The 24,361-nt window shown below is 43.7% G+C and overlaps 1 protein-coding gene across 2 annotated transcripts in view; it reads right to left on the bottom strand.

Moving 5' to 3' along the window:
* Nucleotides 1–1,015: 1,015 nt before the first annotated feature.
* ANXA6 (annexin A6) overlaps nt 1,016–24,361 on the bottom strand; it is a 53,516-nt gene continuing 30,170 nt past the window's right edge. The window contains exons 16-26 of one of the 2 annotated variants that reach the window (XM_066613519.1): nt 17,847–17,941; nt 15,564–15,677; nt 14,398–14,488; nt 13,893–13,972; nt 11,386–11,439; nt 7,582–7,599; nt 5,722–5,815; nt 5,141–5,236; nt 3,723–3,781; nt 2,449–2,571; nt 1,016–1,362 (exon numbers count right to left, since the gene is read on the bottom strand). In XM_066613519.1, the coding sequence (XP_066469616.1) occupies nt 1,303–1,362; nt 2,449–2,571; nt 3,723–3,781; nt 5,141–5,236; nt 5,722–5,815; nt 7,582–7,599; nt 11,386–11,439; nt 13,893–13,972; nt 14,398–14,488; nt 15,564–15,677; nt 17,847–17,941 (884 nt within the window). In that variant the 3' untranslated portion in view covers nt 1,016–1,302. The remainder of the gene's footprint in view (nt 1,363–2,448; nt 2,572–3,722; nt 3,782–5,140; nt 5,237–5,721; nt 5,816–7,581; nt 7,600–11,385; nt 11,440–13,892; nt 13,973–14,397; nt 14,489–15,563; nt 15,678–17,846; nt 17,942–24,361) is intronic. The other variant, XM_066613520.1, reaches the window with a different exon arrangement.

The raw sequence follows: 24,361 nt of genomic DNA on the forward strand, positions 1-24,361 counted from the left end.
TTAATCATTAGAGGGGAAACCTTTGAGCTCCACAATGTAACAATGAGGTAGAATGTAATTGCAGGGTTCCTTCCCTTCAGGGTTTGGAAAATGTAGTAGAAAGTGAATCTATTGAACATGGAGTGTGGATGACAACTCCACATCAAAGCATTACACCCTGGACAGTTCTACCTTGCACTCACCACATGCTGTTCTTCAGCTTCTAAATTGACAACTCCTTTAAATTCACTGCTTCCACATCACAGTGCCATGGAAGACCAGAAAGCAGACAGGAGCTTAAAGCAACCAAAGTGATGCTACGGAAAATGTGAACTGAAATGAGTTCACTGGGTGAGCACTTCCTGCACAATGTTCCATGTAGCTCAGCATTATAGTTCAATGGTTTTTAACTGGGTACATAGTGTTTCATGCCAATGACCTAGAACTAGGATGAAACCTGCTCTGCTGGACAAATATGATACACATACAGACCAGTGTACGTTAAGAACTTTTAAAATGGGATGCTGGGATATGCTGGCCAAGAGCACCAATTTTAGCAGGTTTGAGTACTCAGCCAGTATGCATGGTTGCCATTAACTGTTTTCCTCCCATAAAGGAGAGAAAGGGCAGGGTTTCATTTCTGATGTCATTCAACTTAGGAAACACTCAAAACCTGGGAGACTTCTCACTGCTTCTGAGAACTTCCAAAACTTATTGCAAGGCCTGTGACAAGACCCTGGCCTTCTCCCAACTTTGAAAAAAGGCTTAAGTCTCATCCCTGTCATACTTTGGAGGCTCTTGGAAGCAGGGAAGAGCCTAATGGTTCCAATCTTCTTGAAAGTCCATTGCGAGGTCAGAAATTGGCCCTTGCCAGACTCAACACCACTGCTGGTTGCCATATTTATAGACTCTGGCATGGAGTCTATGGGTATAATATGGGTAAGTGTTTTCGGTATGCCCTCCATCTCTTTTAAAATTGGGACTATGCTGATTTGGTTTCCACAAGCTTTTCTTGCAAAGAAGCAGATTAGCACCATTTCATGGCCAGCAACATTAACAGTTTATTTCTTTGGTTTAAAATGTTACTTCATTGGACACGTGCACACTAGTCAGTTCTGAACAAAGTCAGACAATGTTCCCCCACCCATAAGACCGAGCATTCCCTGTGACCTTTGCTGCTTGCAGTGTTAAGCTCTTCTGTGACACAAAGTGAATCTTCTCAGTGGATCCTGAAGCTTCTAAAAACAACAGTGGCATCTAGGTTGCACAGATGTGACAACGGCTCAGACACAAGGACAGGCTTCTGTGACAGTCATCAATGGCTTACTTCTCTTCCCCACAAATGGACAACAATGCCTTGCGATAATCTCCCGAGGTATCCTTCTGCAAGAGAAAACACAAGGCCAAAGTGAAAACCAGGAATGTGTGAGAGCAACCTTGTAGGAAAAGAAGTGTACTGGTAACTTATAAACATTGTAATAAGTATGCATCTTAAATGGGTTGAACAATCATGTCTTAGCATCAGGGAAGCCTGTAGGTCACCTGTAGGTCACTGATTCGGCCTCTAACTGAGAAATCTTACCATCCTAATAAAATCACAGTTCTTAGAATTTTCTGAGACAGTGGTTCTCAAGCATGTAGCACCGGGACCCACTTTTTAGAATAAGATCTGTCAGGACCCACCAGAAGTTATGTAATGACAGGAACTGACATCATCAACAGGAAGCTCGCATTTTAACAATCCTGGGCTGCAATCCTACTCAAACTTACCCAAGAGTAAGTTCCATTTACTATCTTTGTTAAAAGCACATACATCGTAGCCTGTTAAATGTACAGATTTGTAACATTTCCCCTAATTTTGAAATGAATGGGAACCCACCTGAAATCGGCTCGCAACGCAACTAGTGGGTCCCGACCCACAGTTTGAGAAACACTGCTCTGAGGAATTCATGACTGTCAAAGCAGTGCAAAATATGCTTGCAAGGTACTAACCTTTTGTTAGTACTTCCTTAACACTGACTGCTAACACTGACAGCCAATGAGTTCAGCAGCAACCTCAAACAGAAATCTGATTAAAAGGCTCCATTTACACTTTCACAGAACTGAGTCTCTGACAAGGAAAAAGGGGACAATTTTAGATTATGACACAGCGATTGGGAAGCTGCTGCTGCTGACCACCTGATAAACCTAGAAAAGCACATTTGTTCCACATGTCAAGCACACACTCGGGTTCTTACACAGAAGAGAGAAGAGAAATTCTAATGCAGCAGGCCTACTTGCAAACTGAATTTCTTTTTCAGTCCAAGCCTGGACATAATGTGTGCCTGGGTGAATGAGCTCTATGAATGGGCTACCAAAAGCACAACCAGGCAACATACTCAAAACACACGGAATTAGAAGAATTCACATTGCCCAATGAGCAAGAATAAGACGCCGTTTATGCTTGGGGCAGACTGAGCCCTTCATTACCTCAATCATATGGGTGAGCGATTTGTCAAACAACTCCCAAAATTCGCCCCGAATAGTCAGCAGATCAATTTCACTCCTCGAGACAATGATCCTGATGAGGGTTTTGTCATCTGTGCCAGCACCCTTGTGGGGTTGAAAGAAGAGTCAGAGGAGAACAAGGAAGACAACGAAACAGCAGGATGTGGTGAGATTTCCCCTTGGGTTGCTAACGGCAAAATATTTTGAAGAGATAGCATCTAACAAGATCACCCAGAGGTAGGGAACACATTGCATATTGGGCAGGTGGTTGAATGGAAGCTTCACATCCTGTTTTGCCGATTTACCTCAGCATGGAGAGGAAATCCTGACAGGGAAACTCACTTCAGCATCCTGCTGGGTCTCTAGCAGTTCAGTCTCAGGGATCTATTTCACTCTGCTGCTGCTCTCCCTATCAGTTACAGGATGGGACAAAAATGCTCCAACTTGAGGTTGAGTGTTTTGTTGCTACATCTGTCTTCTTGAAAAACAGTTTTCCAAATTCACTGCCTTTACATGAGAAATACACAGCTTGCTGAAGGATATAGAACTCTCTCCAATGACAAAGATGATGGCTAGGGCTGGCCAAAACCACAAGGCTGACTGAAGCAATGGCTGTATGCAGTGGACTGGTGGGGGCAATATTCCCTGTAAGGGGTCTGTGCTGCATGGCAGGGCATATTCTGGCATTTGGCAATGATGTACGACATCATCACTGCCATCCGGTTTAGCCGAGCTCTGAGCTGTGTGGAGCTCAGTCATGCAGGTTAGCATGAACAATGGTTGGGGGTGCTCATCACAGACAATAGCCTGCCTGCTTTCACTCCTCCTCCCTCCACTCCCTGGAGTTTAAAAAGGTAAAAGGGAATAGAGTGGAGGAGGAAGTGTATAGGAGAGGACCAGGGTGGGCTAGAGCTCCAGAGATACCATAGCCCATCACATTCCTCTCTTCCACACTTTCTCATTTGCTCCATTCCCTTCTTCCTTTTCCAACTCCAGGCAACAGGAAGAAGAACAGTGAAGGGAGTAGCTAGTATGCTACAAGGTCAGGAGGGCTGGCATATGGTGCAGTACCCCTGGTACCAGGGGATCTTGGGCCATCTTCTCTGAACGCAAACCCAACTGGTAATAAATCCAGGAAAAAAACCTAAAAATTAACCAAGTTGCTCAGGGAATCCCCAACAAAGCCATCAGACTGCTATCCCAAAGCACCAAATGGACTCCTTTCAGCTCCCCAGGAAAGGTAGAATTGTGTTTACCTTCATGGACTTAAACAGCTTGTCAGCAAAGAACGCTTGCTTGTTCTTGACACTGTGCACTATAAGCAAAGATGAACAAGAAAGAAGCACAACATGAAAATATTGCCAGGAACAGCTGGTTGTGAGAGGACCCTGTACTCAGTGGGGGTGCTTGCATGTGTATGTGTGTGTGTGTTGTTGCCTTTCTCTAGTTAAGGAAAAAGTTAGCCCAAAGAAACCACAATTCTGTTGATTGCAACAGGAGGAAAACCATATGGATCTTGGGTGGCCATTTCCTGATCTGAAAGTACGCGAGGGAGTTGCAAATGCTATGTAACAAGAACAATGCATCCAGCAAGTATGGCTTCTCTAGCCACCATTCTTTAGTAGTCTAATTACCCAGCATTCTCCTCTGGGCACTACTAGATTGGCTTTTTTTTTAATGTTTTTTAAATTTTATTGTTTTTAATATGTTGTTAGCCGCCCTGGGTCCCGTTAGGGAGAAGGGCGGGATAAAAATAAAGTTTTATTATTATTATTATTATTATTATTACTAGATGAGGGTCTGAATCTGGACTGACATGGGCAGTATAGGACAAAAGGCAGGAGGCCCCACTGTTAACACAACCTGGCAGTTAATGAATGGCAGTTCATTAAAATACCTGGCAGTTAATGAATGGATAGTTCCTGCTTCCTGTTGGCCTTGGTGAAGATTCTCTTTAAAAGCCTATGGAGAATAAAGGATTTGCAGACAGACTATTGACCCTAAAAGAATCAACATACTGAAGCCAAACAGGAAAACCAGGAATAAAGGGACAAAGGTTGAAAGATTCAAGATCTTGACCTATGACAAGTGTCCGATCTTAACCTAGATTCCAGAAGGAATCACTGATGTGAATGGATTGCACAGAGGGTTTTTTGGATGGTCATTGCCATAGCTATCAAGCATGACTTCTAGAGTCATGTGTAGGAATTTCATTTCTAAATGTGCTCTGATCAATCTCTGATGGCTGTGCAGAAAAGACTGAAAATATGTGGGCAGCTGCTAGAAAAAGCTTAGAAATCAAGATGTGAATCTAAGATTGCCTGTGGTTAGCAGGCAACTCGGCCTAGCACTACTTGCCTTCCCCAGGGGCTACAACCACCCCCACCCCACATACTGAACCATGAACACAGTATCCATGTATCTCATGCTTTATTATTCCCATTCCAAAAGTTTGCCAAATTCTAGGAAATGTCACATTTTTGTAAATGAAATAAATACAAAGTTAACTTAGGCCAGCTTACCTAATCTATGTAAACTGCTTGGCTTATATAAGTTTGCTTTCCTTTGTCTGCTGACTAGTTCTAAGAGCAAGTTCAGTGTGAGAGTGTTTGGTAGAGCCCATACTCCATGTACAAAAAAAGTCCACAGTGATGCCCATGTAAGAGACACTCACCAATGGCTAAAAAGGCATCCCGCACATCTCCAGACATCCGCTTCCTAATGGCATGTGCCACATCATGGTTAGTCATCTTAATGAACTCCTGAAAGACTAGAGAAAAAAGAGTGGAAGAAATCAGAATTCCCTACTTCTATACCATTGCAGCACTGACCTAAAATCTATATTTGGGACCAGCCTCAGGATTGGCACTACCTGATACCAATGGCTCTGTTCTTCACTGTGTTAGGAGAGGTTAGGTCAGTTCAAGGGAGAACTGGGTGCTGCCACAAGGAAGCTATCAAAGATAACAACATACTAAGAAATAAGTGATTAAACATTTCTGGGGGAAGGTGAGGCTGATGAAATGGACTTCTTGACCCTGAAACCAAATAGCCAGAAGAGCTGGTTGTCTTGACCTGAAGGAGAATTTCCATTTTATTGTGGCAAACCAGTTGCACCTCGTTCTTTCAAGTCCCTTGTGGGGTGACTCCAGCCCTTGTCCAAGCAGCAATAATGTGGCCTGAAAAGGTCAGGCCAATGAGTTTGACTTTAGCCCTTGGCTATAGCACTGCTGACAGAGACACATTAGTCCCTACCTCTCCTGAGCTGGGGGTAGCTCTGTGTGCACAAGATCATCATGAAGCGTGTCTCCAGGGATGTCGAGTCATCACTGGAAACATCCGACAATTTCTGAAAAACCAAAAAGAATGAAAAGCGGAGGGAGGAAGGAATGAGAACAAAGGGTAGAGATATTTTTCTATGATTATCAGAAGTCTACACTCCTTTGACTTCTGATTGATTTCCTTTCTCATTGACTTCTCTATTTTCTTTGATTATCAGAAGTCTACACTCATGCAATTGTATGTGAATATATGTTTTGTGTCTTGTTCATGGCAAAGAGAACATAGCTGGCAGGACTCAGATACATATAAGCTTTAAAAAAAATCTTATATGTTTTTCAACAGCTTGTTATTCTCTCTCTCTCTCTCCCCCCCCCCACCCTTTGTCCCCTCATCCCCTCACCTGCATGGTACCTTCTGAAACACAAATTGAAATACACCTACAACTATAAATGAGATCACAGCATGGTGAAAATATTGCCAATATTTATCTGTGTGAATTCTAGTCTAGGGTAGGCACAGCCAAATCCATTTGCTGTGATAGCAATATTTGATTTGCCTGTTAATACAGTTTCAGAGATAGTGGAGGAAGCTCAGCTCAGGCTGAGCAATCTGTTGACAAAGAATGGTACAGCTCTCTCTTCCTCTCTTCTTTCTTTGATAGATTTAGATATTGCCTTGTACCAGGACTATGTACAACAATAATAAGAAATTATAGAACTGAAAAAACCCACCGTACAACTTTTCAATAAATCAATTAAACAGCAGTAAAATTGAGCAACTGCAATAAAATATTATTAGAAAAGTAACATTAAACAGGCAATACACATTTAAGACACTTAACCAAAAATGGGAGCATTCAAAGGTCTGGGAGAACAAGAACAAGAGGATTGTCACTTGGTACCTAAAATGTCTCTCTCCAAGATGAACTGATACTAAAGATATTGCCATACAAGTTGCTCCAGTGAGAAATGGCAGTCAGGCTTGTGACTTTTACAAAGTCAGACTCTTATGAAGACCTGAATGAGTCCACAGCCAAACCGCCACCCAAATCCAGAGTTACAGGCACCTCCAACTTGGTAGCTACCACTGCATATAGTCCCAAGTTCTCTTCCTCTATCTAACCTGAACAATCCCCTTTTCTGTCTAGCCAAATTGGGAACATTGCTGCACTTTGCATGCCCATCTTAATGTGGAAAAGAATGTGCATAGCTAAAAAGAAAAAAAGCCCCCAAAATGAACAAGGATCTGTGAAGCTCTTATCCAACAATCAGTACTATCATTCTGAGTTCACTCATCTCCCTGAAGCATTCTTTTTTGTGAGAAATCTATGGCAGATTTCATATATGGCCACAGGAACACATTATTCCAAGGAGCATCATTCCTCCTCCTCCTTGACAGGGCAAAACCCAGAAAGGTCTGTGAGCCCAGTGATAGCATATGCTCTGCATACGCTCTGCATGCACAAAGGACCCAGGTTCATTCCGTCTCTCAGGCAATTCCATACACAGATAATATTGAGCTAGGCAGACCATAGTCAGGCTCCATAGAAGATAGCTTGATGTGTTCAATCTCATTGCCACCTAATAAGGCATTTTCTTTTCAGTATGGAATATGGCTGCCTGGGGAAGAGGCCTAATATCAGCCTGTGTGCTCACAATACCAAACAAAGCAGAACTTGGAACTCTAGGTCAAGGTAGAACCCACAGCTTCATCCTGAAAAAGGCTACATTGTGGTGCGGCTCCATCTTGCTCTCCAAAACCTGCTCTCAAGATCAAGTATACTCTTAAATGTTTATAAAGCATCAAAGGAAAAAAAAAAGGGCACACACTCACCAGGGTTTCAGCAATCACCTAACAACAGAGAGAAAGAGGGGGAGAGAGAGGAAGGCAACAGGGTCAGAGATGATGCAGCACAAGCCTTTCCTGAGATTTCATAGCTAAAATGAGATTCTTCTATATGTCCCAAGTTGACATTGCTATTAGCCTAAGCTAATGAACACAGGCAGTGGGGCAGAGGGCTTTAGTTTCAATTTATCATTCAGAGGCTCAGATTTCAATGAATGAGTGTATCCAATTAAGTATTCTAGACCAAAACCCCTTAACTTTCTTTGGAACCATCTGCTAATAAGGAGGTGGCATCTCGTTTCGAAAGAAACGGGCAAGTTAAAACAGAGACATCTTTGCAAAGTGGCTTCAGGTTGTGGCACAGAAGGCGCTTGTGTATTATTTTCCAATTCGCATGCATGCATGCGTGTGCGTGTGCTTGTGCGTGTGTGTTTTAAACAACACTGGAATAATGTTGAAACACAAGGTCTCCAAGAAGCTTCCAATTGGATAAAGAGAAAAATGGCTAGCCAAGAATGGACTATGAAGTGTAGGAAAAGAGAAATACCAGCCAGAAATAGAGCAGAGATCAGCAATGGAAATCTAAGCGAAAGGAAGATGAAGGGTGACATTACATTACGAATGGGGTGCATGGTCTTGGCTGTAAAGAAGTGACTTCTGGAAGAATTTTGTGGGAGCCTGTCTCTACTGATGCAACATCTGATTTAGAATCAGTGAAACAAGAGAAGCGTTTCCACTGACCAATACTCTGAACAGCCCTGTGAATTTTCCCACACTGTTCAGTCATAAATAGGGACAATGTAGATTCTTATGTAATCTGCTATGATACAGTATTTTCGCCGCCTCTGTGTCTCTCTCTTTCTCCTGCCTGAAGCACAGTTTGTTCAAGAACACACATAAGCATGTCTAAAAGTCAGCACTCCCTCTCATGGTCACAATACTAACTACATCTCTCTACACAGCTTTGAGGTCGGTTTGCTTACATATTTGTTCTTCACCACTTGCACTGTGGAGAAAAAAAACTGACTAGTAAGCATGATCATCCCTGATCCCTCTTTTGCCCATTTTTCACTTGTTTTGCATCTTTCTAACACCTCAGAGGCTTCTGTGATGCTTCAGCATCTTGAAAAAACTCTGAATCATTCAATGATAGTAGCCATGTTTGCCCTGTCTGCTGCTGTTTGTGGTTTGAGTCAGTTCTCCCCCAACTGACCGATAAACAAGGGCCTGGCTTAGAACCAGTTCATTGGGCCATGAAGTTCATCTGATTTCCAGGAGTGGGGAAGACAAAAGAGCTCAGCCCTGTCCAGTATCCAATCCTACAGGTTAAGCAGGAATAACACCCACAGGTTAGAAAAAGTAGGGTCATGCACCCATCCCCTTTGTACATTTGCTCTTTTATACTCATGTCTTACTTGCAGTTTCCTTTCTGCTGTCCTGACAGGTTGTACTACCTTTTTATAGTCTGACCTGCCTGGTCTCACTTCACTCTGGAGGGAGTGGGTTGCCACATCTCGCAGAGTGTCATGTTTTGCTACTGTTTGGCTTTAAAAGAAGCCCCTGGCTATCATCATTCTCAGCCCTTCTGGGGGGGGGATTTCCCCAGGTGGCCTCCTTCTGTCTGACTTCCCTGTCTGGAAAGATATCAGTGATCTCTTTCCCAGTTTGTCCCCATTTAAGGAGGAGCAGGGAGATGAGTGTCACTAACCCCTGAGTACGGCATCTTATCTGCCCTCTGTCTTCCCTTACACTGTTTAACTAGCTTGTACTCTTCCCTTCATTATACTGAGGGATTTTCCTGTCTGAAAATTCACTTTTAATTCACACTAAAGCCCCATTCAGTCACCTTTCCTCCATAAGTTTGTGGGCAGGGAAAAGGAGGGAGAACTACAGCCTAAGCTCTTCGCATTCTGCTGAAAGATGCAGGTGCACACAGGTAGGAGCTGCCATGCACGCCACAGAGCGCTGCCCATCAAATCAAAGCCCCTTCTGCACAAGGTGAAAACACAGACAATGAGGGGAGAGCATAACAGTCCGTGGGTGCATCACATCAGGAGGGCCATGGCTTGTAGCTCCAGTTCTCCTTTCAAGCATTTAGCATGCACGTTCACATGTGTGCATGTGTGTCATGTGTGTGTAGACAGTGACAGAGGTTAAAGACAGGGCTAAAGACTTCAGCATTCATGAATTCTAGGCACATGCACTAGCAATCTCTGTCAAGTAATCAGGATAGCGGAACCAGTTCAGGCTCCCATGAGCTGAGACATCCAAAATGACCAGTGAGTGGAGCAATAGAGCACAACAGCAGTCCTGTCTGCAGCAGCCAGTGTGGAACTGGCCTATAGAGTACTACACAGAGCTAAGGATAGTGAAATCCTGAAAACCTGCCAGAAGGCTCTGCTGCACTTTTGTCCAGTCCGGTCAGCAGCCCATGAAGTGGTGAACAGTCCTAGGATGGTGGGGCATCCCCAACACAATTTCACAGCTCCCTGCCATGTCCACAACATTAGGCAGTATACATACAGGCTAAGGAAAACCACTTTCCCTCCTACAGGCTAATGGGACTTTCTTTCCCTTTGAGGTTGGGGTAAAAATGGAGCATTCAACAGCCTGAGTGGGGACACAAAGTTTCTGAGCAATAGCAGTTTGCTTTTTTCACAACTCTAGTTAGTAGCAAAGGCTAACTAATCATGACAAGCAAATACATGTATGACTGCCCAAACACTCCTCCCTCCAAATAGTAATATTATTATTTCTCTTCCAAGCCTCCCAGTCCACACACCCGCACTCACTTCACTGCTATAGCACACACCTTTTTGGTGCGGCTGCATCACTGGTGGGGGGGGGAAAGAGGATAGAACTGGGTCTCAGGCACTGATACTCCCATGATGAATACTGATCATAAGTCACCTAAAGGTGCTTCCGGATGAAGTGTCTTGGAGGTGATCACAGTTGAAAATCAGAACAGTTGTTACTTGCCAGTTTAATGTTCACTTTGTGTATCACCAATAGCCCAGTCAAGTGAGATCAGTGCTATTGCCATGCGAGAACAGCAGTGTTACCATTAAACTTCCACAACAGGAGGTGTTGCTTTTGGCCAATGCATGCCTTTTAAAAAAAACAAAACTCTGCATCTTAACACTCATCATGCTAGACCTTGAAACATCCATGGTTTATAGAAAGAACAACCAGAAAATAACATACATTTTAGAAAATGGGATTGTGAAAACTATTTGTTTATTTTATTTTCAAGATACTTGGAATCATGAACACATGATTTAGCACAGGGGTCGCCAAACCCCGGCCCGGGGGCCAGATGCAGCACGCAGAGAGCCTCTATCCGGCCCACAGCCAGCCTCTGATCCCCTGAGAGCCTCTGGCCCAGTTGACCAAACACAACCAGAGTTGTGCTTGTGGGGTCCATTTAAGTGTGCATGCTTTATTTCTTGGGCTGTGTTGGTGCTTGGAGAAATCCTAGACATTTGAGCCCATTCATTCATTCATTCATTTCAGTTATTCATCTAAGTTCCATCTCTAATGTATTTATTTAAATTTTATACTTAATCCTTTTTCTGGCCCTCAACACCATGCCAGATATTTGATGCGGCCCTTTGGCCGAAAAGTTTAGAGACCCCTGATTTAGCATATAGCACAGGAGATCAAAAGCAAGCAAAATTAGCTGGTATCATTTCAACATTTTTTGTTCCAAGTCATGGAGAAAAGGCATGAAAAAAAGGAAGTGCTCTCTCTATGCATATTTATTTTGAGTATCTATCTGTAAACACTTCTTACCTTGGCATCCTCATGAGCTTTGGCAAAATCCTCTCCACCTTCTTCACGGTTCCCCTGCATTTAAACAATGAAACCAGTGAATAAATTTCATCCAATCTATAATCACAAACGCCACAGTACAACACATAGTTAAGAGTGCTTAAGAATCAAATCAGCCAAATACACAAATGGGGGCTTTTTAGTATTTCTCTTCCCTACTAATAGCTGGGGGAGAGTACAAAATGGCCCTGAACAGCAGCATAAGAGTAGGGGGCTTTAGCATTTATCCCCTACTATGATTAAGATTCTGACCGAACAGATAATGCCCCCCCATGGTAATTGTAGTAAAACTGAAATTGGTCACAGATTTAAATGGGTATTAGAGCATTTATGTCAATGCTACACTGTGACCAAATTCTAACATTTATTCATTTATATCCCTTCTTCTCTCCTCTATTGAGGAAACATTTTCTACTATTCTCGCAGTGGGATAAGGCAAGTAGTGAAGCAGGAGTTGTTGTTTTTTTCAAGCCTACCACAAATATATGCAAGTGTGCACAACCTAACGAAGGGCTACATTCTCCTATCCCCATTGTTATGCGATTGGGTCATTAAGTGAACATTCAGTCCAAGCTATTGCTTTTGTTTTATAAACAGACACTCCCTGCCAGACAGTAGCTGGCTGCACAGGCTCCTGGAGATAGTTCTCCTCTTCTTTGCATTAAGAGCCTCTTTGTTGTGTAAACCAACACTTTGCTGCAGGGTATTGGAGATTTGATAGCTTCATTAATAGTACCTTTATTGTGCTTTGACCACTGCATGTATGTGGTTAAGGGGCACACGCCTGTATGGTTAATATGTGGTTAAGGGGCACACGCCTGTATAGTTAATATTTGCTTATTGTGATGTGAGTTCCCCTATGTTGTTTCTAAGAGCTGATGACTTGCACTTTCTCTCCCTGGTCTTTATATAGTGCTAATCAATTCCTTCACAGAGGATGTCTGAGCCAGAGGCTCACAGGTGCCCAGTGATCTCTCCCCAGTCCCAGAAATGGCTTTTAAATTCGTAGTTTGACTGTTGGTGGCCCAGCAGTGTATGTATTTTTTCAATTATTTGTAAAATAGTTTTAACACAACTAAGGGCACAATCCTAACCAGGTCTACTCAGAAGTAAGTCCTAATTTGTTCAATGGGGCTTACTCTCAGGAAAGTGTGGTTAGGATTGAAGCCTCAGGGGTTTAAAATAAACAAAAACACAAAATTCTCCACCAACAGGCTTACAATTTATTCAGGCAGAATATGGAATAAAAAGGGTCAGGAGTTTAAAAAACAGAATCTAGCTAAGGTGAATGTCTCATCCAAGAAAAAGTCTTTAGAAATACTGAAAGTGGAAGCAAGATAAATATTGGGAAGAATTGATTCCAAAGACAGGAAGCAATTCATTGAGTCAAATGAGTAGGTAGGTAGGTAGGTAGGTGAGTGAGTGAGTGAGTGAGTATGATGGAGTGAGGGTAAGACTGCATGAATGGCTTCAGTACTACTACTACTAATAATAATAATACAGGTATTTCTATACCGCCTTTCTTGGTCCTCAGATTTCTCCTTAGACTTTATTCAAGGCGGTTTACATAGGCAGGCAAATTAAATCCCCGTAGGGGTTTTTACAATTTGAAAGAAGGTTTCTATCTTTCAAGAAACCACAACATTCAGATGTTTCTTTCTTGATCTGGTCGCAACATTCTGGCCTCCATCCTCACACGCTCAGAGCAGATGGAATAGCTCGGCTCAGCTTGTCAGCTGCTTCAAGGTCACACGGTGCTGGTGGCCTCGAACTGGCGACCTTCAGATGTTATCTTCAGGCAAATGGAGGCTCAACCCTCTAGACCAGACCTCCCAGTACCCTAAAGCTGCATTACTGTTGCTACTGTACTAGAGCATTAGATCACATTCTGTTCCTGTTTTCTACCCGGGTCCAGCTGCTTCTCTCTTCCCTGTTCTACAGAATCCAGTAGAGCTTTGCTTCTGTAGGACTTCAATATTAACGATGTTTGAGGAGCGGCTGATGCATCTATCACAGTCATCCAGCAAACGCTATCTTAATTCAACCCATCTGATTACAATTACTGCATGGCAAGAAGTTGGATGCAACACAGACTGTGTTGAAAGTGTGCTGTGAAAGTGCTTTTCTCCACACCGCCATGAGCAGTTTAAAAAAAGAGCTCCGTGATGATGAAGAGAAGGGTTGCTTTCCCCTGCTTTGCCTTTAACACTGGGATAACAAGTGGAAGTCATTAGTACACCTCTATGCAAGAGAAACAGAGTTCAGATGTTTAGCGCTTGTTTGACTTGTCATGCTCTGGCCAGAGACACAGGAGTCTTGCAGGGAAAAAAATAACCCCATGGCAAACCTGCCTTCCACAGAGGCTGTAGTATCTGCACTAGCCTTGCGTACGTTGGGAAACTGGTGAGACAGGGATTGTGTTTCAATTAAAGGCTGTCAGGGAAGCACAAAGGAGAAAAACTCCTTACCTGAGCTAGAGAGATGAGGATCCTTTTGAAATGTCCAGAAGTGTCAGAACTTAGTGAATCCTCCAAAGACTTGTGGTAAGCTGAAAAAAAAAATGAGGGAAAGACTGCATAATGGAGCCTCTGACACTAGAAATGGACATCAATCCTTTACCTGCCCCCCATCTGAACATCTATGTTGCAGAATTTTGTCTACTATGCTTATCATGACATTACATATTTACAAATTGACATGCAAGGAGATAACAGGAATAACCAATTATCAACATACTGCATCAAGTGGCTGCACAAAGTTTTTATCTTCCGAGGGAGGGGGGCCTGGACTGCTAACCAGCAGTATTACAAATTCAACATTGCTCTTAGTTTTTTTCAACATTTTTGCAAAGAATGGTAAAAGTCCATCTTTGCAATGCTAATGGTTTTTATGGAGCAACTGACAAATGATTTCAAACTGCTCACATCTTTATTTTTCCCCAGAGACAGGTTCTTAACCTGGCAGCACTTTTACCTTCTTTGTAAGCTGCATTAATTGCTTGGATCTCCTGGTTGTTCCGAGTGGCCAGGATTTCAATGAGAGTACTTTCATCTGTTCCAGCACCCTGAAACAACAAGAGATGTTTGCTTATTTTATCGTATTTACTCATTTTAAAGTTGTTAAAAATCACTCTGGGCACCCAAGTTTCTACCTTTTGGGATGTGAAGCATTGTATTATTGGGGGGGGGGGAGTGTATGTGCTCCCTCAAAGTATCATGATCTCAGGACACCCTTCCAACTTCTGGACAAAGGAGGCTGCTCAGGGAGGAGATAACTCAGTGGATTTAACTAAAGTTAAAGCATCTTATGTGGGTTGAGTTAGAAAAAGAATCTCTCCTCCTCCTCCTCCTCCAGAAGACTCAGAGAAATTTCTCCCAAAAGAAGAAGCTTGCCTCTCCTTTCTTCTCATGCCCCTTGAAGCTTCAAATCAGCTTTAGCACCCGACCCTACACTCTCCCTACACTGCTGGTTGAGTCTGAGTGCTCAAAGGGGACTTCAACAATTCTTCTTCAAGACCCCTGTGTCAGTGATGAAGGGGCCACTAGCATTTGGCTGGAGTGTCTAAGCAGTTGGTAACTCTTTTGTCGGACAAGAACTTGGTGCTCTGAGCTACTATATCTTCCATTTCCCCCTCCCCCCAAGGTAAAAAGCATGATGCTATCAGGCCTCCAGTTTGCCTTCAGACAAATTCTCTTGTACTGAATCTATGCTTCAGATACAGGAGGGATAGTTAAACTGCTGCAGAGTAACTGATTGTTTTCTGTCTTTTAAATAATTCATGTTTGTATGTAAAATGTAATGTATGTTTGTATCTGTGTGTACATGTAGGTGCGCACATATACATATATTTGTGTACTGCTTAGATTTCTATTCTCTCTACGGTTTCTGTACAGAGTCTTCACCCATCAAATGTTTATGCCTAATAAAGGTTTTGTTGACTGTTGACTGTAGTTAAACTGCTCCAACTGAATTAGCACCAATGAGCACTAATGAATTAGTTGTGAGTTACTACAAATAATCCCTCTTTCCCTGGTTTAGGTTTTTCAATATACCCAGCGCATGTCAAATAAAACTAACACCACTTTCACCACCACCATGCTTTATGATCTCTTAATGAGCATTTTAAAATGCTACTTTACCTCCATGGCTTTCTTCAGTTGCTTAGCATCATACTGTGCTGGTGTCATCATCAGTCCAAGGATAACCTTTGCCAAGGGCCCCCCGAGTTCAGATTTCAGGTCTGCCATAAGATCCTATCACAAGAAAAAAGCATGAATCACATACATACACACCCCACTGTCTGGAACAAGTGGGTGCTAGCCATTCTGACCACCCCTATCCCCAGTCATTGTGGTTGAGACCAAGAGAAAATGCCATTTATTTCAAAACCAGAATCTAATCATGGAGGGGGAGGTCTCCAGTTTTAGTTCCTCCATCTACAAGAAGAGTCATAGAATCATAGTATCATAGAACCATAGAGTTGGAAGGGGTCTAATTGGTCATCTAGTCCAACCCCCTGCCTTAGGCAGGAAATTCTCTTAGAGAATCTCCAACAGGTGCTTGTCGAGCCTCTGCCTGAATATAGTGAGGGAGAGTCCACCACCTCTCTTGGCAATCTGTTCCACTGCCGAACCACCCTGACAGTCAGGAATTTTTTCCTGATGTCTAACTGAAATCTCCTCTCTTGCAGTTTGGACCCATTAGTCTAGTTCTACTTTCAGAGACAGTTGAGAATAAATTATTTCCTCCTTCCATATGACAGCCCCTTAGGCATTTGAAGAGAGCTAACATAGCCTTGTCTTCTCCAGGCTGAACATGCCCAGTTCCCTCAACCTTTCCTCATAGGGCTTGCCCTCCAGCCCCCTGATCATCCTTGTCGCTCTCCTCTGAATCTGCTACAGTTTGGCTACGTCTTTTTTAGGTGGGGTGCCCAGAACTGGACACAATACTCCAGGTCAGGTCTAACCAGTGCAGAATGAAGCGGAACCACAACTTCTTGAGACTTGGAAGCTACGGTTCGGTTAATGCAGGCTAAAACTGCATTTGCTTCTTTGCAGCCACATGACACTGCTGACTCATGTTCATCCTGTGATCCACTGCAACTCCAAGGTCCCGCTCACATGTAGTGCTGCCAAGCCATGTATCTCCCATTTTATACCTGCATCTTTGGTTGTTTTTGCCCAACTGCAGAACTTTGCATTTTTCCCTGTTGAACTTCATCTTCATTTCAGCCTAGTATTCCATTTTGTCTAGGTCTTCCTGAAGGTTTCTACTGTCTTCTATTGTGTTTGCCACTCCTCCCAGTTTGGTGTCATCTGCAAATTTGATGAGGCTCCCTTGTATCCCCTCATCCAAGTCATTGATTAAGATATTAAAGAGAACTGGGCCCAAGACAGAGCCTTGGGGTACCCCACTCGAAACTGCCTTCCAGGCTGACACAAAGCAAACACCCTCTGTGTATGGCTGTCCAACCAGTTGCGAATCCATCCAACAATTGAATCATTGAACCCATATTTTAACAACTTGCTGGTTAGGATGTCATGTGGGACCTTGTCAAATGCTTTACTGAAGTCAAGATATATTATATCTACTGCATTCCCATAGTCCAGTAAGCTAGTAACCCGATCAAAAAAGGAGATGAGATTTGTCTGGCAAGATTTATATTTGACAAATCCATGTTGGGTTCTATTGATCACTGAGTTGCTGTCTAGATATAGTCTCATTTGCTAAGAGCTAAGCAAACCCTGCTTTAGATACACTAGGTAAGTTTAAAAAAATCATATAAACACATATCTGTAGGGACCTCAAAGCAACAGCCATTTTTTTTTAAAGTTAGGTTGGGGTTTTTATATGTAAAGTCTTGAATAAGAAATTGTTCCCAGAGAGGTGTGAGAAATATATAGGTACAGTGATGGGCATATAGCCCATTCTCTTCATTCCCTCCCCTCGCTTTCTCTTAACAATTTAGGAGTCAGAGCTTAAATGGGGGAGGGGAATGTAGCCCTTTCCCCTACTAGATGGTTCTGAACTGAATTTCCCCTGCTACTTTCCTCGTGAACATGTATGTTTTTTTTCCTGCCAGGACAAATTTCTGCCAGGGTATTTGCACTAGGGAAAAGCACCAAGGTAATGGTTAAAACCTTTCCTGGTCAATGCTGCTGCCCAAATCTAATTAGCCACTTACAAGCAAGCACTTTACTATTTTATTTTTTTTAAGGTAAATTGCCTATAAAGTTAAATGCAGTCAAGACATACAAAGCAAAATTCCTGCTTTCAAAGGAGGCTTTTGGTACTTCCAGGCAGAACTGCCTATAGAAGCTGGAGGAAGCAGCAGCAGGTGAAAGGAAAGATTTAAAAAAATCAATTTTTAAAAGTGGTATGCAAGGAAGAGTAGGAGAAGGAAAACAGATAACAGTAATTACCCGGCCAAAATGAGATTTGTACGCCTTTATGATTTCTTGCCTCTGGGCGTTACTGCGCTGTGTGACAAGATCGACGATAGCATCTTCATCAGTACCTGTAACACCAACGTAGAGAAACTGTGAATCATTCTGCTTTGAGAACTCATGAGATTGGGCTCGAGATAAAATATTTAGATACCACTCCAAGATCTACTTGTGAGCAGCCAGCTGACAGAGCCCCACGATGTCCATGGAGGTGACACACAGAGGCTGAAGCAGTGGTGTTCGCTTATCCAGCTTAACAAACTCAAGGGACAAACATCTTCCAGGATGTGCACAGACAAACACAAATATTCTCCACGTTTCCACATAAATATGGCAGGCTCTGTTTTGTGCCAACCCAGCCCTGGAGACTGTGTGGCCCCTGCTGCCTCTCAAACTACACAACTTTGAATGTCCAAATAGCCTTGTATCACTGATCAAGGAAACCACAGGAAGCAAGTCGGAGTCCTCTCCATTTAGGCTGGATCAAGGCATTTGCAGAGGAAGGCAATTCAAGCCAGTGAAGATTTCTGCTCAATAATGGCTCCAACATAGCCTGAAACCATGTTCCACCTACGCACCATGTGGAAGACATTTATCTAACAGTTGTCAACCATCAAGAGAAGGGTGGGCGACGGAGAAGGTATCTGGCCTGTATAATAAGCCACTGCACGCTTAGCACTAGCATGCTACATGGAAACCACTACTACTGGGAGCCATTTACAGCAGCTGCTGCATGGGAGCCTTTAAGCTGCAGCAACCCTCAGGTTGACACAGCAGAAGATAACTTCTATAGCAGTCTGGATTCCAGTGTGCCTATCCCAGTTTGGCATGAAATGCAAGTAATGGACTCTGATTCTGGTGCCAACAACAGTAAGACCTGTGGGCTAATTCACTCATGCAGGTGTGTCCCTTGACAGCTTGTAGCCCAGCATATGAACTGTCAGGATAGTGAAGTCGTTTGGAAGTTGGACTCAGACCTGGAAGATTCAGGTTCAAATCCCCACTCAGTCATGAAGCATCCTGGGTGACCTTGGGCCAGTCTGCAATGAGATCTGAAAGTGCTGTGGGAAACCCATGCATGTGTGAAACATGCCCCATGGATTATCTGATGCCAGGACAAGGGGAAACAAATCAAGATTATCGACTGGTCCAAGAGAAGATTGCATGTTCCTCAGGAATGAACAGAGGGATACAGAAGCTCACTCAGAAGCTATCTAAAGTGGGTTTTTCATTTGTTACATAGCAAACATTTTCTGTTTGGACCACTTTCTGCGCTGTGCTAAAGATGTATGTGGGAGTTTCATTAACATTTATAGCACAACACCCGGCAGACTGACATCTTGTCTTGGCAATTTCTCAAACCCACACCCTCCTGCTAAGATAAAGCAAGCACAGTCATAGGAAGCATTGTGTAGGAGATAATTGGAGGGTGGGAGGTTGGGGAGGGCCGGTTACCTCTACTCTTGCAACTTAGCTGGAGAAAAATGGTTTAAGCACAGTCAGGGAAGGGGAGGCCCTTGCAACAATGTATCAGTAGGTGGAGGTAGACAGAATTCAGAATCCAAATTCTGTTGTTGATTGCCCCCCATATTGCACAGCAAGCACATGTAGCACATCCACCAGTGTAGAAGTGAAATTCAATATATTCATCTGATTTGCCTTCTACATTCACTGGGGCTGCAAACCTAACCACACTTTCCTGAGAGTAAGCCCCACTGAACAAAACAGGACTTACTTCTGAGTAGACCTGGTTAGGATTGATCCCTGAAGGTCTACCATACCTGATTCCTTTTTTGCAAATTACACATTGAATGAACGAACAACAAACTACTTGCAGACACTGTGGCAGCTCCTAAACCCAACTCTGCAGTGGTCAGATTTTTTATTTTCTTCCTGCCAAAAGTGCCCGTGAACTAGCTAGTAAGAATTTTGAGAGAAGTCAAAGTTGGACCCTGAAGGAGCAAGAAAAGCCACTTCAATGTGCTTCACAGCACAGCATTTGCCCACCTGAGTTTAGAGGAATTGTGTAGGAGGAATTGTAGAGCATGTAAACTGAGACAATCTGTGACATGAGCAGAATTTGAATATGTACTCATTGTGTGATGCTGACTCATAGGTATAAAACCCAAGCATATATGTTTCTCCTAGCTTATTCTAACTTCTTCTTCCCTTCTTGTACCAAACCCATCTTCCCTTAAACACTGAATCATGTCCTTAACAAAACACCAGAAACTTCCCTTTGTAGTTACTTGTTCTTAACCAGTGACCAAATCCCCCTTGTTCAGGGTGAACAAGTTCTCTGTTTTTTCATCTCCAGTACGAATTACCTCTTTTGTCTGGCAGACTGAACTACTTCCCTTAGCTTCCTGGCACCTATTCTCCCAGACCCGGATTTCTCTTAAGACTACTTTTAGTTCGAAAGGAATTACATCATAGTTACATCGGAAACCACCTAACACAGAGTCAGACTATTGGTCCATCTAATTCGTAATTGTCAACACTGACTGGCAGTGACTTTCCAGGGTTTCAGACAAAAACTTTGCTTTACTTGCAGGGCTAGCTGAAGCTACCAGGTCGCCTGAGGTAGGCCAGGAGGTGCCACTGCCCTCCCCCCAACCCGCACACCCCTTACCTGGCTTGTTCCTCAGTGGCTCTTTAATCAGAGCAGCAAGCATGAAGGGTCCTGGATAGCTGCTTGAATTCTCTGTGCTTCCTGCTCCATTTGAAGAACCCGTACGGAGGAACATTTCACCTTCCCGCACTGAACATTTTAAACAACAGGAAATGCTTGAGCATGCTGGGAGCAATCCCAGTATGCTCCACATTTCCTGGAGCTTAAAACGCAGCTCACTGTGTTCGGATTCTCAGAGCACAGCAATTTCCCCCCCCCCCTTCCGCCTTCTCAATTTTCCCCTTGCTCCACCGGGCTTGTTTAAAGATTCAGTTGCAGGAAGGAGCAAGGGATGGAAGCCAGATAGCTATGTTCTAAGGATCCAAACACAGTGACCTCAGTCCTTCTTCCATGCAGAATTTTTAAATATTCTTGATGATGATGATGATGATGATGATAAATGAAGCAGGAAATGCAGAGCATGCTGGTCACAAACACAGCATGCCCCACACATACTGGTTTGATCAAAGAGCCTGTGTGGAAGAAGGGGCCAGTAAGAATGCCAGCACCATTAGAGGCAGAATGGGGAAGGAGGCAGCAAGTGTCTGTGGTTTCTGCCCCTATGCTCCCCTCCCTCAATCCGTGCTTAATGCGAACAGTGGCATTTGCTTCATGGATGGGCCAGCCCTGCCTACTTGGAAATGCCAGGGACAACATGGCCACCCATGATTTTGCAATGTCCTAAAGACCGAGTTATGTTGGCACAACTGTCTCAAGGTGAATAATGGCAAGCATTTCTCCTTTGATATTCAAGCTACCATCAAGAATTTACGCATGTAACTTTCTTCTTCCCTTTCTTCTACCAATCCCATCTCCAACCAAGTACAGAACCACTTCCTTAAGAAGAGACCAGAAGTGCCCCATTTAAATGGTTGCTAAATGTTCTTGGATGTTGTGCACCTCCTGCAATGTCTGGCAAACCATGTTTCTTCTTTTCCCTCCTGGGAACCAGTTTCCCCTGACTTTGGCTAAAGATTATGCTGGGATTTTTTTTTTTAACATTATTTTCAATTCCAGATACAATATGCCATACAAAACAGGTGCCACAGAGCTTCAAGACTGTGTGTAGTTGCTTTAAAAAGAGGGGTGGGTCATCAAATTAAGTAGGGGAATGTTTACATACTAAGCACATATGCTGAGAGAACTCCTCCCTCCACTAAGTTAGGAGCTGCTGATACTCCAGCACCATCTACTGGAGGAAGTGGCAGGCAAAAGGACTCACAGCCAATGTGTGATACTGGCAAGCCACCTCCTTAATTTGAGAGAGGAATGAAAAGGCTCATCTCCAAATGAAAAAGTTGGAGCTCTTTGCCATGCCGGGGCACAAATGCCATGAAGATCTAACCCCGAGTATGGACTTGCAATCATGAAAACTCACAAGAGAGCCATGTGCTGTGTTGGAGCTTCTCACCCCTTTTCATTTTGCAGAGCTGCAGGGATAGAAGAGCAACTGAGGGTGTAATCCAAAGGCCAGATGGGCCAGTGCAAGTTCCTTGCGGCAGCCCAGAGGTGTCATAAGGCACTTTGCGCCATCATGGGAGAAGGCTAGCTGGCTCCAGATGTGTGCCAGCCTCCAGAGTGCCAGTGCTCAGCTGGGGTCTGGGAAAAGTGGAGTGAGGGTGGTTTGGGGGCATTCGAAGGTTGGGGGAGGGCAAGTGGCGGGCAGGCTCATGGGCAGACCAGGCCCAGGAGAGGGGTGAAGCCAGGATCTGGCACTTAGGCTGGATCCTAATCCCCCCTCCCAGGCGGTCTGATCCAGTGCTGGGCTGCTCAGATCTGCACCACCTCTTTAGGTGGCGCAGATCTAAGTAGCCCCATTTGGGCCACTGCTGTGTTACCTGGGGTAAGGGGAATCAATTTGGCTGGGGTTGCCCCACAGCCAGCCCCAATCCTGCTCTGCATACAGCACAGGCCGGTCGGCCGGCCTGTTCCAGAAGGATAACCTTTAACCTAACCATCTAAGCTTATCACCTTCCTTGCAAGCACAAGGACAAGGAGCTGGATCCCCTAACTGAAATTCCCCCTTTGAGTCCAGTAGACTGACTTAAGGGTGGGCTAAGTGGCATCTTCTAAGGCTAAGCAACTGCTTCCAGTACCTAGATCCGTGTCTGCCCAAGTATTTATAATTAGCTGAGGAACTGTGTTCATAATAAACTTGCTTCCCTGTTGTTTCAAAAAGTAAATAATGCTGTTAGGCACCTGAACCTCAGCATTTCTTTAACTATATACTATGTTGTTCCCCTATGGTAAGAATCACCTGCACCTGTCACCTTTGCAGTTCACACTTTTGATTAAGTAAATCTTGATTGAATGTTCAGATTCTAAATAGTTCATCCTTATCTTAATCTCCAAAGCTGTGTAGGGTACATGCCTGGCTTTTCCAGGTCTAGATAAGGTATATAATTGGGATCATGGATAAACATAATTCTAATAATCATTACCTTGGCATAACTGGCCTCCAGTCATCTCTTTAGGTGGAACCACTATTTTCAAATAGCCAACTTGTCAGGTACTCCATGTGTGCTTTGCAAAAATCCTAGTTTGGAATATATCTCTGGAAAAACGTAGTTTGGCCATTCTTGATCCTACTGACATGCAATTTAACTTGTAGGATGTGAGGAGCATTCATTAGGATATGCCCCTTATCACATTGTGCTTCATTTTGATTGGTCCCTTTCCATCTCACAAGTATGCTTGTGGTTCATGGATGCTGCCATGTATATTGAATGTACTTAAGTAAATCTTCAGTTAGGTTTCACTTAGTAGCTGCTTATGCTGTATATGTTGTTCTTCTGTATATTAGTTTTACATACTGTTTTCGTTATTCAACAGACAGCCAAGATGAACCTAGCCCTGCACGTATGTGCAATTCTGTGTGCCCATCCTTTTGCTTGTTTGTAAGATTTCTAGCAAAAATTGATGATCTATGCTATGATCAGTGCAGAAATAGGGAAGACACAAGAAAAGAAAGACATGAGTTACTTCAAACTGAAGCTGTAGCCACTTCAGGCAGCTTCTTGAAACAGCAGCAGGCTTGAAGAGAACAGAGCTCACTGGCATGTCTGCCTTGCTGGATAAGTTTTGCATCATATCACTTGCATCATCAAAGACTGATATGCAGTTAAGCTACAGGCAATGTGAGAGTTCAGCAATGGACATCTGACATCTTTTTCTTGCCCTTAAAGCAGCTGCCAAAGATGACAATCTGGACCAGGTCTCAGCATGGAGGGGGGGGGGCAGAAGGGGTAACTCTTTACGCGCATGCCAATTCTCTGATTTAGATTGACTGTCTAAGCTGCTGCTACTAACCACACAGGGGAAAGGTTGTGTGTGTGAAAAGTTTGGATCAATATCATGGCACAGGGGAAGACTCCCCAGTTCAATATTCTCTTCCCCTATGGCTACCTTTGCACCAAATCTAGTTTAGTCCTCACTTGAACGGAATAACAACCTAGAAACAGAGTCCTACTTATGCACACAATTTAGAACGAGGTGCACACAACTTAGTGGTGTTACTAGGGTACGTGTCACCTGGTTCAGGAGGACAGCATGCCATCTCCATGATGGACCTCAGGGCTTCTAAGAAAAGTGTTATCAGGGGGTACAAAGTTTCTTTTGGGCCCCTTCCCAGAGTGGGAGGGGGCAACGGGGGCAGGCAGACTGGGGGAAAAATAAGGCAGGGGGAGGGTGCTGGCAGCCACAATAGTCTTTGGAGCCCAGATCTACAAGGCTTCTTGATGTGGAGCCCAGGTTTACCCAATCATCCGGCATTGGCAGCTAGGTAGAGTAATATGGAAAGCCAGATTCCCAAGCCTCTCTG

The sequence above is a fragment of the Tiliqua scincoides genome, chromosome 2, assembly GCF_035046505.1.
Source record: "Tiliqua scincoides isolate rTilSci1 chromosome 2, rTilSci1.hap2, whole genome shotgun sequence".
Lineage (NCBI taxonomy): Eukaryota > Metazoa > Chordata > Lepidosauria > Squamata > Scincidae > Tiliqua > Tiliqua scincoides.